The sequence below is a fragment of the Hemiscyllium ocellatum genome, chromosome 5 (genome assembly GCF_020745735.1).
Source record: "Hemiscyllium ocellatum isolate sHemOce1 chromosome 5, sHemOce1.pat.X.cur, whole genome shotgun sequence".
Taxonomy (NCBI): domain Eukaryota; kingdom Metazoa; phylum Chordata; class Chondrichthyes; order Orectolobiformes; family Hemiscylliidae; genus Hemiscyllium; species Hemiscyllium ocellatum.
Window position 1 is genome coordinate 58,880,913 of NC_083405.1, and position 15,269 is coordinate 58,896,181.

The 15,269-nt window shown below is 39.4% G+C and overlaps 1 protein-coding gene across 1 annotated transcript in view; it reads right to left on the minus strand.

The window, feature by feature from the left end:
* The window catches only part of vps50 (VPS50 EARP/GARPII complex subunit), a 192,079-nt gene that overhangs the window by 173,863 nt on the left and 2,947 nt on the right, over positions 1-15,269 (minus strand). Inside the window, exon 2 of the mRNA XM_060824779.1 lies at positions 6,909-6,980. Coding sequence (XP_060680762.1) covers positions 6,909-6,980 — 72 coding nt within the window. The remainder of the gene's footprint in view (positions 1-6,908; positions 6,981-15,269) is intronic.

Below are 15,269 nucleotides of genomic sequence, written 5' to 3' on the forward strand. Positions count from 1 at the left end.
GTAATGAAAGCAGGGGGTGTTCTATTTTTATCGAAGTAAGGACAACATATCGTGTAAAAGATTTATTTGCATTTATTTATTAGTTCCATACCTGAAATTGAAAGGAGGCAATATTTTCACTTCAGTTTGACTTGAAACTGATGTCAAAATCTAATTAAGGAATTAAGAAAACCTGATACGCATGTATACTACAGAAAAGAACAACAAATTAGATTTTAAGAAAGACTGAACCTTGGAACCTATTTCTGGTTTTAAAAAAGGATTCATAAATATTGGGCGATATGGCAAATTGAAATTTTTAAGAACGAACACTGAGTTGCTTTATTTAAAACATAGATATTTAGTTTAGAACATTGTGGAATTTGTCATAGCTGTCAAAATGTGAGCTGAACTTTCAGTTCAGGTTGTTGGTTGCCAAGTGGATCTGAAGCCTTCACAGTGCACTAAAAGTTCTTAATGAAACAACGTATATTTTTCAGTTTTGTATTTACAGAGTATTTATAGAGCATTAAACAGGCAAGAAAAAGTCTGGAAAATAGTTTTGCAACTGGAATAACATTGAATAAACACAGCATAGGAAAAGTCTGCTTGTGTCCTTATCACATGCCCTCACTGTGAACTGTACTCAGGAAACAAATCAGACCAGAAACTCAACTGGATTCACTACATAAATACAGTGGCTACAAAAGCAGGTCAGAAGCTCGGAATACTGCAATGAGTAACTCACCTCCAGACTCCGCAAAGCTAATCCATCATCAGGATACAAGTCAGGAGTGTGATGGAATACTTTTCACTTGCCTGGATGGGTGCAGCCTCACAACACACAAGCAGCTTGACATCATCCAGTACAAAGCAGCCCACTTGATTGGCACCACATCTACCGCTGATGCTTAGCACACACTGCTGTTACTATTTGCAAGATGCACAGCAGATCCAAGATCCTTCCAAACCCACAATCACTTCCATCTAGAAGGATAAGAACAGCACCACCTGCACGTTCCTGTCTGAGCCACTTATCATGACTTGGAAATATACTGCCATTCCTTCACTGTCACTGGGTGAAAATCCTGGAATTTCTTCCCTAATTGCATTGTGGGTCAACCCACAACAGGTAGACTGCAGCGGTTCAAGAAGGCAGCTCACCATCACCTTCTCAAGGGCAACAAAGGATGGGCAATGAATGTTGGCCAGCCGGCAATGCCACGTTCCATAAATGAATTTTAAAAGTACAATACAAACAATACGGATGTTATGGAAATACTCAGCGTGCCAGACACCATCTGTAGAAAGAAACAGTAATTTGCCAGGACAGTTACCTTTCATCTGCTGAAAGTCAGTAAACTAAAACATCAACTGATTTTAAATGTTAAACATAGATAACGCCAAGTGATAAACAAGCACTCATCCAAATTTGAACGGATGAGAGACCTAGAGTTATAATTTTGACGTTCTAATACTATTTCTCAGAAAGCCAAGCTTGGTCAAAGCTTTTCATCTTTTGAACTCAACAGAGCAATTCACAAGAAAAACCCATGGAGAGGAAAACAACAATAACCATGCTGTACGAAAGGACAGTGTTGTTTGGTAGAAACATTACCATGAAGAACAAACCAGTTATTTTCCACAGGAACCTGATGAAAGAGGAGCGCTCCAAAAGCTAGTGCTTCCATATAAACCTGTTGGACTATAACCTGGTGTTGTGAGATTTTTAAATTTTGTACACCCAGTCCAACTCCGGCACCTCCAAATCCAGTTAATTTTGACTGACAGTTAACTGTCAAGCATTATTTAAACTTTAAAACATAGCATTTTAACTCTGGTCATGGCACTGTCCTATGATTTGAAACCAGTACAAAGTTTGTGTGCATGTTATTTATGACTGTAATAATATAGGGAACATGTTGATTCCAGTATAAGTGTGCCACACAGCAAGCCCTGGCTATTTGTTCACTTTTTTCTGAAAGATGCTCCTCTCAAACCAAAAAGTTCAGGTGAAAAAGCATGTGCAGGAACCTATGAAAGAATGTCATTTAGTGGCTATTTTTGCTAATTAAACTGCGCAGATCTGTGTATTTCTCTACAGATAATAACCTGAAAAGCAGCTAAGTCTCACATTGACATCTACATACAGGAATCAGAAGCACAGTACCCGTACAGCAATTTTTAAAAAACACTGTCCACAGAAAAGAAAGGACACCTCTTCAGAGTGAGAAGAAAATTTATTTTGAAATTATCTACAGATTTCTCCCAATCTAGCCTCTACTTAAACAGCGAATATGCTACACAGAAAATTGAAATAAATATTCTAAACACTGAGCTAAGTAAGCATCAACATACTACATGCCATTTGTGGGAATACAGTCAACCAACCTGTTCAGTGCTGTGCAGGTTAAAATCAACAGAATAGAATCTACTTGAAATGATTGAAGTCTTGAAGTTGCAAGCTAATCAGGTTTTGATTGTTGATATTACACTGCCATCTACAGAGTTGAAGCAACATTAGCACAATAAGGAGTGTACAATAGAACAACATTTCCCAGCTCTTGCAGTGAACCACACCATGAATTAAACAATCCCAGGCAAGAAAATGCCCAACAATGCCATAAGTTATTTGATAAACAACGCATGTACACTCATTGAGTGCCTGCACAGGCACTCAATGAGTACTCAGACAGATTTTGTATACGCCTCCAGCCTAAACTAACTGCAGCATTAATCAGTTAGCACAGCTGCCTCACAGCACCTGGGTCCCAGGTTCGATTCCAGCCTCAGACGACCATCTATGTAGAGTTTGTACCTTCTCCCAGTGTCTGCGTGGGTTTCCTCCGGGTGCTCCCGTTTCCTCCCACAATCCAAAGTTGTGCAGATCAGGTGGATTAGCCATGCTAAATTGCCTGTAGTGTTAGGTGCATTAGTCAGAGGGAAATGGGACTGGGTGGGTTACTCTTTGGAGGGTCGGTGTAGGCCAAAGGGCCTGTTTCCACACTGTAGTGAATCTAATCTAATCATCAACCAATTACATTGTCAGGACTTGACATCATGTTTAGCGTTGGATTGGCTTGCATAATTTGAGATAATGTTAGGCCCCAGAAGACAAATCTCCAATCGCTTTTGCATTGAGGAATGAAAGCAAATGGATTAAAGTATCACCGTTGATTAAAATGCATCGTAACCACATGAGGTTTGTAACCTCAAACCGATAGCCTTTCAACAAGCAGGAAGGGAAATGAAGGGTGGTGGTGCAGAGTGAACCACAGGAGAGGGCCAAATTCGTGATATCAAACGCCAGAAAAATTCAACAGCATGAGGAGAATAATATTTCACACTCAGCTGCAACAGCTTAATTAAATTTAATCTGTATCAGGCCACCTGATACAGGGGAGAAAACTGCATCCAACCAATTTGAACATTAAATACTGGGAGAAATCTCAAACATTATTCAAGGAACAGTACACACAGGAACAAGCCCTTTGACCCAGCGAGGTTGTGCTGCCTTTCTAAACTAAAATCTTTTGCCTTTACATGGTCCATTTCCCTCTACTCACTGCCTATTCATATATCTGTCAAGATATCTCTATCTTTGTGTTGTCTGCAAACTTATTAATTAGACCACCTATATTCTCCTCCAAATAATTTATATATAATAAGCTACAGGAATACAATTGGTCACAGTGATCTCCAGTCAGAAAAACATCTCTACCACTGCTCTCTGTCATTTATGACTAAGCCAGATTTGTATCCATCTTACCAGCTCACTGTGAATCCCATGTGGCTTCACTCTTGTGTCAGCCTGCCATGACGGGCTAGTCAAAGGCTTTGCTAATCCATGCAGACAACATCTACCAGCCTGACCTCATCAATCGTCTTTGTCACTTCTTCAAAAAACTCAATCAAGTTCGTGAGACATAACCTTCCCCACACAAAGCTATGCTGCCTCTCGCTAATAAATCCATGTTTTTCCAAATGTAAGTAAATCATCTCCTTAAGAATCTTCTCCATTAATTTCCCTGCCACTAACATAAGGCTCACTGGCCTAGAAACTCCTGCTTTCCTAAACATTACGTATGCCACTTTTTTTTCTTTTCAACTGAGCTCTCAATTTCTTTTGTCATCCTGAAACTTACCACCCTTATCCTTCAATTTCACAGGAACATGCTGGTCCCAAACTCTAATCAGTTAGCCTTCAAAAGATTCCCACATGCCAGGTGTACTTACCATCATTCAGCTGCCCCTAATCTACATTCCCCAGTTCCTACCTACCTTTTGGAGGTTAGCCTTCCCCCAGTTTAGCACTTTCACCCAAGAACTAGTCTTATCCTTATCCATGAGTCACTTAAACGTTACATAATTATGGTCCCTGTTCCCGAAATGCTCCCCCACTGAAACTTCAATCACCTGGCTGGGCTCAATCTCCAGTACCAGGACTGACATGGTACTTCCCTTCGTTGGATTACTCTCATATTGTTTCAAAAAACTGTCCTGAACACACCTAGTAAATTTCCCCTATTTAGGCCCCTGGAGCGATTACCAGTCAATGTTGGGGAAGTTAAAATCACCAACTACAGCACCCTGTAGTACAATCTCAAAGTAACCACACCCTTCCTATTCTGGAGTTCTACCCATATGGCTTTGCTGGATGAGCCCTTCAAGGTGTCCTCTCCCAGTATAAAATCACAGTATAAAAGTGACGCTCCTCCGAAAGCTAGTGTGCTTCCAATTAAACCTGTTGGACTATAACCTGGTATTGTGTGATCTTTAACTTTGTGTACCCCAGTCCAACACCGGCATCTCCAAATCATCTCTCCCAGTATAGCTGTGATATTTTCCATATCAGCAACTTAACTCCCCCACCTCTTATGCATCCTGCTCTATCTCACCTGAAACATCTAAATCCCAGAACATTAAATTGCCAGTCTTGCTACCCTCTCAAACAAGTTTCTCTAATAGCCACATCATCATTGTCATTTGTATTAATTCAGGCTCAAAGTTCATCTGACTTAACTATCCTACTCCTCAGATTAAAATAAAAACATTAGTCTTGCGATGTTCAGTAACCTCTGCCCGTCTATTCTTCCTCTTAATCTTACTGATCTTAGCCTCTGACTCCTCCTTGGCCTTTTAAATTGGTGACCTTCTGCTCTGGTTCCTGACCCTCTGCCACACTAGTTTAAACCCTCCCAAGTAGTGCTAGTAAACCTTGCTGCCACAATACTGATGCCCCTACAGTTTAGGTGCAACCTCGTCCTTCCTGTACAGTCCGACCTGAACAAAAGTGGTTTCCTGCTTACCCTCAAATATCGTCAATTACACTTCTAGTCTAATGATAGGCAAGTCTTGAGTAGATCAACAGTAACTACTTTTGAAAAGAGAGAGAGAGAAAATGAAGATCAGCAAAAGAAGATCACTTCATTTAGATTAAATTGTCAAATAATAACTGGTCCCTTATTAACTTTCTACAGGGAACAGGAGATGTTAAACTGACTCAATACTAAAGCCAGACTGAACATACTGAATTGAAGCATTTACCTCCTAATAAAAACACTCAGCAAAATAATTTAGCCAGAAGATTTATGTACAATTTGATAAAATTAATTTGTGACAATGTGAAATTTATTTTATTAATGAGCAAGGTTAAGTCATCTGTCTACAAAATTACAATTTAAGAAATCTTCAATATCATAAGTTACTTACAAATGTAATACATTATTCACATATGAACTAGTTTCTCACAACACCCTTAATACAGATTCGCACAGGAATTTCACAGATTACCACAATTTCAATTATAAATAGATGTTTGGAATATTGACATCATAGTTGCTCAATAACGTGGCAAATAAGAACGGGACATATTTAAAATAATTGAAATTTCTCCTATATACTGAAGACAGTGTGCTTTTAATTTGATCCCTCCCCCTTTCAGGTGACTATTCACCCTTGGATTCTCTCAGCATTTGTTTTTGCTTGAATAGAAAATTACATTCACTTCTTTGTCAATACACTGAACTTTGCACACTTCATCATCTCAAAGCACCGATATATATGCATTAAATTGCTCAGTGATAAAACACTTTCTATTACAAATCTCTTGGTCAATTTTTGAAGGAATGATTCTGAAAACTTCACAACATATTAGAAACCTAAATTAAATACTAAATGTTTTTTTTCTACTCCCTTATTCAATAACAAGTTGATCTTCTGCAAGCATAAAAGGAGAAGAGAATCTTTGGTGAAGGCGTTTAATATCATGAAAGGTTGAGATAAAGCAAATTAACCTATTTTTCCCAACATCCAAAGAGCCAAAAATCACAATGCACAGATTTAAGGCAGAAATGCTGATGAATAATTATAAGTTATTTCAAAAGGTTTGGATTTGGAACATAAATACCTGTTAGGCTATTAGATACACGTTAAATCAATTTTCAAAAAAATAAATGGATAAATATCTGAAGAAATTAAAATCTTATGAACATGGGAGATTAGCCAGGAAATGGATTAACTGAATTCTTTAAAAAAAATGCGTTGGTGCAAACTGAATGGGACAACGGCCAATTTACCTGCGATACTACTCATTATGCGACTTTATTAATTTGTGAGCACCTATACAAAAATACAATAAATTCTCTTTATTAGATTTACTGAGGCTATCAATCTGATATACAAATAATCCTTTTTTGTGGGTGGGGTGGGAAAAAGGAGGAGTGGTGGTGAAATTTTGCTACAATTTCTGTGAAGTGTTGAATCAGCTTAGAGAGTTTATTGTTCCAAAGTGTTAAAACTTCAGCTTGCAGGTGAAGAAATGGTAATTTTAAAAAGTTGTATGCACACTTATAAAACATAATTAGACATACTGAATAGATACAAAAAAAAGAAACTATTGGGTGACATGATAAACTTTGACATAATACCTTGCTGGGTATTCGAAAGTTTTCAACTGGGGATTTAACCTCTGTTACACTTTCCTGGGGGCTTTTCAGACCCTGTAATTAAAAGAAAAATAGTTTTACAATGGAAGAATTCCATGGCAATTATAAATAGATGATGATATAAACCCCTGGACATGCCAACATTTACTCTGCAGCTTCATATGAAACTATTAGGACCATTAAAGTCAAAATGTACCAGTTTCAAGGCTAAGTTTCAAGAGTATGTTAAGCCAGCAGCAAGGTGAAGAGTGTTAGTTGGAACATGGTTGGCACAGAGACACAGCAGAACTGCTGCCAACCAATCAGCACCTGCTTTACAAGCTGTATTCTTTCTCAGGTTGGGTTCTTGTGTTGGCTGTGATGAATTCACAATGAAGAGCTTCAATTTCACATCTCTTTTTGGCAATGTATCATTCTGCTCATTTAAACACTCTTTGTAATCCCAGAACTTAATTCTAATATAGAAATAATGCAATAATTCCAAGTTGTCAATTATGGCTAACTTCCTAAAACAGATATTACATTTGTATTTCAGAAATACAACATGAATCCTGGCCTTTTAATGTATTTGCGTTCAGGGTTTGAAATAATCAAGAATGTTGCCCAATTGTTTTGCCATTGCATTGTTTAAACTGGATTCAAAACAGAACTTTGTGGAAGTGTCCCAATATTTCATTCCTGAAATTTTGAAAGAAGAATTGTTCTAATATTAATTAGAAAAAAAGTACCATGCAACGAAGTAATGCAATAGGTTAGATTCTGGTTCTTCATCTCTGGGACCAAAGTTAAAATTCAACCCAAATTGACAGCCTGCAAGTCTCCTCTACTCATTTCAAACTCCATGGGTCTGGAGGCCTCCAAGAGACTGCCTTTTGATCTGCAGCAAAACAACTCAGCATGAGTAGGAACCTTCACAGAATGGTCAGTACATGGAATGGAAAACAACATTCTAATGTACAATTACTGATACTGGGAGTAAGGAATACAAATGGCAGATTTGTTTCTGGCTGTGTTAAACTTGGTCTGTGATGCTTGGTTCTCAAATTTTAAGACTTCCAATCACTAAACTAGACTCAGTTAGCGAGAATCTGCCCCTCTTGTTAAACTATGTTTTTATATTTAGTCATATGTCTGCTAAACATAATAATAAGACATTAGAGCAGAAGTAGGCGATTCAGTCCATCAAATCTGTTCTGCCATTCAATGAGATCATGGTTGATCTCAATCTTTAATTCGACTTTCCTGTTTTTCTTTAAAACCCTTGATTAGATTTTTAATTAATAAGTCATTGATCCAAAGGTGTGTAATAACATCTCTGAACAGACTGATTTGGGAAAAACCAAGATAAAAATCTGTTTATCTCAGTCTTGAATATATTTAATGACCCAATTTCAACAACTGCGTGGTTAGAAATTCCACACGTTCACTACTATGACAGAAGAACTTCCTCCTCATCTCTATGACCTCTTATTCTGAGACATGAACAATTAAATCAAACAAGGCTGTAATCTAATGGGAATAAAATCCCAATTTGTTCAGTGATCTCCTTCAAGGGAGGAATTGGTCACCCTTATTTCATTGATGTGTGATGTCTCCAATCCCACACTATATTGGTTACACTCTGAATTAAGCCAAACAAGCTGTGCAGTTGCAAAAAAAAGCTTCTAGTTGGTGATCTTCAACTACCTTTTCAGGGAAATAAACATTGCCTTGCCATTCCTGTCTGCATTCAGAGAACATTTTTTCTAATAACACACTGATGTACACAGTTCATGACAGTGTATCCATCAATTGTCAGTACAATGTACCAATTCTTTAAACACTTTAGTAAACAAATTTGTGTATAAATGATTTACATCACACACATTCTCAAACACTGGGCATATTTTTCACAAGGTAACATTGCATGAATAGTGTAAACAGAAAGTGAAAACTCTCAAAGGCACATTAAAAACCCTAAAAATAGAAAATGCAGAGTCATTTCAGGACAAGTTCATTTCAGGTTTCAAAAATATTTTACACAAATTCACAGTTCCTCACTGGGACAAAAGTACATCTTGTACAAGAAAAACACTTAGTTATAGCATCTGCAAAGTAATAGGACCTAAAATACATTTATCAACATCACTTTAAATGGCAGGATGTTTTTGAAACACTTCAATATATATGTATACACAAACTGTTGTTCAACATTTTGAGTTGCTTACTGAAGTTTCATTATGCAACTGAAAAGTTGTGCTCCAAAACATTTCCCCCTTTCCGACCACACTAATCTGCACTAGAACGAGGTCAACTGGTTTTACAAAAGTCAAAACCATCACGTGCACTTGGAAATGCATGGCTGTTCTTTCCCATTCACAGGATCAAAATCCTTGACTTCTCTCCCTAAGAACATTGTCAGTCAATCTACAGATGTGGACTGCAGCAGTTCAAGAACACAGCTCGCCAGCCAGCGATGCCCAGGTCCCATGAATGAATAATTCTTTTTGAAAGTTCACAAGCTTATATGGTGTCTGCAACGCAGGCTAAGCCGCCTGATGCAAGCTCTTGGACACAGATAAAGGCAGAGCCCTCCTGCCCCAAAACACATTTACAGGCCGACCCTTGCATGGTCAGGAAGGAGATCACATCCAGATTGTTTGGGGATTTTGGAGGAAACATAGGAATTCAGTACGGAGGAGGAGGTGCTTTTTGCTTGCTTTTGCTTTGGCTCATGGTGCAAAAAAAATCACTTTGTTCTCCCTGTGTCTGCGTGGGTTTCCTCCCACAGTCCAAAGATGTGTGGGTCAGGTGAATTGGCCATGCTAAATTGCCCGTAGTGTTAGGTAAGGGGTAAATGTAGGGGTATGGATGGGTTGCGCTTCGGCGGGTCAGTGTGGACTTGTTGGGCCGAAGGGCCTGTTTCCACACTGTAAGTAATCTAATCTAAAAAAAAAATCTAACCTACTTTTAGGCGGCACGGTGGCACAGTGGTTAGCACTGCTGCCTCACAGCGCCAGAGACCTGGGTTCAATTCCCGACTCAGGCGACTGACTGTGTGGAGTTTGCACGTTCTCCCCGTGTCTGCGTGGGTTTCCTCCGGGTGCTCCGGTTTCCTCCCACAGTCCAAAGATGGTCAGGTGAATTGGCCATGCTAAATTGCCCGTAGTGTGAGGTAAGGGGTATATGTAGGGGTATGGGTGGGTTGCGCTTCGGCGGGTCGGTGTGGACTTGTTGGGCCGAAGGGCCTGTTTCCACACTGTAAGTAACCTAATCTATCAAGCGAAGCCCCAGATCAGGGGCCCAACACAAAGAGTGATACGATAGATAAATTCATTGGTTGGTGATAGCTACTAATTTCACTATCGACCATAGGTTACTTTCAGATCAACAGAAAATAAGAAAAGTGTTCACATGTTATAAAATAAATGACCAGATTGAAATGCTTAAAGAGAATAGGTGGACAAAGTTAAAAATCACACAAATCATCGCTATCCGATGAAGGAGCAGCGCTCCGAAAGCTAGTACTTCCAAATAAATCTATTGGACTACAAACTGGTGTTGTGTGATTTTTAAAGGTATTGAGGTTCTAGTCGAGAATAAAAGAGAATCTTACTTTAGATATAGATGACTTGGTTCAATTGAATCTCAATCAATTGAAAGAGTGTAGGGGCATTCTTCAGAGAGAAATCAGGAAGGGAAAGAGGGGTTTCGCATTGGCTGATAAGGTTAATTCAAAGGGATTCTACAAAAACATTAAGAGCAAGAGGTTAACTAGAGAGAGGGTAGGGCCCCTTAAAGATCAAGGAGGTCGTGTGTATGTTGAACCCCAGGAGATGGGAGAGATACTAAATGTATATTTTGCGTCAGGTTTTACTGCGAGAAAGAAATGGAGTCTAGAGAATGCAGAGAAATAAACTTTGATCTTTTAAAAAGTTTGCATTACAGAACAGGAAGTTTGGGAGGTCTTAAGCGAATATAAAAGTGGATAAATCTCCACTATCAGGTCAAACGTAGCCCAGAACATTGTTGGAAGTAACAGGAAATTATGAGACCCCTTGCAGAAATATTTGCATCATCTATAACTATGGGCGAGGTGCCTGATGACTTGAAAGTAGCTAACGTTGTACCTTTAAGAAAGTTTCTAAGGAGAACTATAGACCAATGAATCTGACATCGGTCGCGGGTAAATTGTTGGAGGTGATTATTAAAAGATAGAATGTATGGACATTTGAGATGCAAAAAAATGATTAATGGTAGTGAGCATGATTCTGTGCAAGGAAAATTGTATCTCACAAACTTGAATGAGTTTTTTTGAGGAAGTTATTAAAAAGATTGATGATGGCAGAACAGTAGACATTGTTTATTTGGAATTTAGTAAAGCCCTGAACAAGGTTTCACATGGTAGACTAATTAGAAAAGTTAGATCACGTGGGATCCATGGTGAGCTTGCCAATTGGATACATAATTGGCTTAATGGCAGGAGACAGAGTAATGGTGGATGGTTGCTTTTCACTCAGGAGGCCTGTGGCCAGCAGTGTTCCATAGGGATCGGCTCGGGGTCCTCTTTTGTTTGCTGTTTATGTAAACAATTTGGATGAGAATACAGAAGGTATGGTTAGTAAGTTTGCAGAATACACCCAAATTGGTGGCATAATAGACAGTGAAAAAAGGGCTTCTAAGAAAACAAAGGGATCTTGATCAAATATGTCAATGGGCTGAAAAATGGTAGATGAAGTTCAATCTGGTTAAATGTGAGGTATTACATAAAACAAGGGTAGGGCTTATACAATTAACATCGAGCCTTGGGTAGTGTTGTAGAACAGAGGGTCCTCAGGGTGCAGGTACATAATTCTTTGACGTTTGCCTCACATATAGACAGGGTGGTTAAAAAATACGTTTGGCATGCTTGCCTTCATTGCTCAGTCCTTCGAGTGTAAAAGTTAGGAAATCATGTTGAGGTTGTACAGGGCATCGGTGAGGCCTCTTCTGGAATATTGTGCCTCGCTCAGGTCACCCAGTTGGATGAATAATATAATCAAGCTAGAAAGGGTTCCAAACAGATTTACCAGGATGTTGCCAAGTATGGAAGGTTTCAATTATGAAGGCAGACAGGATAGGCTGGGACTTTTTTCACTGGAGTGGAGGAGGTTGAGAGGAGACCTGAGAGAAATTTATAAAATAATGAGAGGTACAGATAGAGTTAATGATAGTTGTCTTTTCCCTAGAATGTGGGATTTCAAAACTAGGGGACACATGTTTAAGATGATCGGAGAGAGATTTTAAAAAAGAAAAAGAGATAACTTCTTTAGACAGAGGATGGTTCGCATGAGGAATGAACTTCCTGAGAAAATGGTGGGTGTGGGTACAATTACAACATTTAACATACATTTGGATTGACAGAGGAAAGGTTCAGAGGGATCTGGGCCAGGAGTAGACAGGTGGTTCTAGTTTAGTTTGGGATTATGTTCGATATAGACAGATTGCACCAAAGGGTCTGTTTCCATGCTGTATGATACTATCGAACGAAGTAAGTAATTAGAGATGATGTAGGAGCTGGTGGAGCCCAGTGGGATTCATTGCAACTAGCAAACATTGGATTCTTGAGGAACTCTGGCTCAAAGTCAATGAGCTGGAGGTTTAAATTTGAGCACTATGATTGTATCTGTTTCCCAGAGCCTGAGACACAAGTCTCAATCTGTATCAGTGTCCCAGAGCGGGGGAGAGGAATCAGCTTATATCTGTATCCCAGAGCAGGGAAGTGGGAACAGTTTCTTGAATATTGAGTTTCAGTAGGCTTTCACATCCCTCAGGTTAACTACATTAGGACAGTGGTCAGAGGCAGGAGGGTGTAACTATAAGTGCGGCAGATAGAGGGATCCATGAGGTAGCGCTGAGTGAGCCTCAGCCCTTGATTTGTCTAACAGGTTTTGAGATCTTGCCCCCTGCGTGGATGAGAATGGGGCTGTTGAAGCGATGAGAAAACCGTGGTATAGACAGCCTTACAAGGAGGAGAAGAAAAGAGAAGTATAGTTGGAAAGTCAGGGAAAAAGACACTTTCTGTGGCCAGAATTGAGATTACCAAAGGCTGCATCGCCTGCCAGATCCCAGCATTTAGGATGTCTCATATAGGCTGCTGAGAAACTGTGGGGGGAATATCCAGTTGTTTAGGACCACATAGGTACTAATGTACAAAGAGGGAAGAGTTTCTGCTGAGGGAGTATGGCTGCTAGGGGCAAAGTTAAAAAGCAGAATCCAAAAGGTAATTATCTCTGGATTACTACATCAGCCACAAGCAAATACACAGGATCAGCAAGCTTAAAAAGGTAAATGTGCGGCTCAAAGATTGGTGTGGGAGAAATGGGTTCAAATTTTTCAATTTGAGGGAAGGAGGGAACTATTCAAATGGGATGGGTTTGACTTAAATCACAATGGGACCAGAATCCTGCCAAGTCAAATAACTAGGGCATTGGATAGGGCTTTAAACTAAATAGTGGGGCTTTAAGTTCAGTTGCATGGAAAATCAGGGAAAAGGTTAAGGATTGGGTGAGGGTTCAGCAGAAGTTACTAAAGTTCCCAGAACAAGTAATAAGACGGAGTATAGAAAAGGGTCAAAAACCTAACCTCAGACACAGCAAATAAGGGGACAACAATGAGAGGGGCAGTCAATGCAGGACTGAGTGCACGCAATATATGGAACAAGGTAAACAAAGTATATCAAAAAGAACAGAATAGTGGAAGTAAATGTTAGCCTTTTAGAGGTAATGATGGAAACTTCAGAAATGGCAGGGGCACTAAACCAATAATTTGTGTTTTCACAGTGGAGGAAAATAATTTCTTTTGTAAAACTCCAGTTACAATAAAGGAACTTGGTGAAATTACTATAAGGAGGGAGGAGGTATTAAGTAAACTGAAGGCATGAAAGGCCAGTAAGTCCCCGGGTACCCGATGACCTGCATCCTCGGATATTAAAGGAGGTGGCAGCAGATATAGTGGATGTATTAGTTATGATTTTACAAAATTCCCCGAATTCAGGAAAGGTACTAGTTGATTGGAAACATGCTAATGTGACACCCTTACTCAAAAAAAAGAGACAAGCAAAATGTGGGAAACTATAGATCGGTTGTTTGACCTCTGCAGTAGTAAAGTTGCTGGAGTCAATCTTAGAAGAGGCAATGAACACTCAGAAAACAAAACTCAATTCACCGTCGTCAGCACAATTTCATGAAGGGCATGTCATGCTTGACAAACTTGCTGGAATTCTTTGAGGATGTAACCAGCAAAATGGATTAAGGGGATCTGGTGGATGTGGTATATCCAGACTTCTGGAAGGCATTTGACAAGGTGCCACATAAAAGACTGATCCAGAAGGTAAGATCCCAGGGGGTTATGTGTAGAGTATTGGCTGACGAATAGAAAGCAGAGGGTGGGAATAAATGGGTCCTTCTCTGGATGGAAAACTATAACTAGTGGGGTGCTCTGAGTTGTCAGATCTGTAACTAGTGGGGTGCTCTGAATTGTCAGATCTGTAACTAGTGGGGTGCTCCGAGTTCTCAGATTTCAACTATTTACAATCTGTACACATGATTTGCAAGCAGGGACAGAGTGTAAGACAGAATGTTCACAGATGCTACCTAAATAGATAGGAAAGCAGGCAGTGAAGAATTGTTTAAGAGTTTACAGTTGGATATTGATAAGCTATGGGAACAGGCCATAATTTGGGCAGATAGAGTTTAATGTGGATAAGTATAAGATTGTCCATTTTGGCCGGAAAAACAAAGGGTATGTTATTATTTAAATGGGAAGCAGATTTAAATGTCTGTCAGTGCAGAGATCTGAGCATATCTGTGCAGGAATCACAAAGTGGATATGTGGGTGCAGCATATAATAAGAAAGGCAAAGCAGAATTCTGACATTTATTGCAAAAGGATTGGATTATAAAAGTAATAAAGTGTTATTATGATTATCTAAGGCATTGATGAGATCATATCTGGAATATTATGTCTCATTCTGGTTTCCTTACTTGAGGAAGGATGTGGTGGCACTGGAAGCAGTTCAGAGGAGGTTTAGAAGGTTGATTCCAAGGATGAAAGGGCTGTCATACATGAAGCAGTTGAATGGCTTGAGCCTTGTACTTGCTGGAGTTCAGAATAATGACGGGGGATCTGATTGAGGGATATAGGATGCTAAAAGGAATTGTTAATGTGGATGTGGAACATATGTTTCCCTTTATAGGACAGGGTCAATAAGAGCACACAGATATAGAATGACAGGAGGTAGGTTTGAAACTAAGAGGAGGAGAAACCACTTCTAGGAGGGTTGTCAATCTATAGAACTCACTATGCCCTAGGCAGTAGTGGAGGT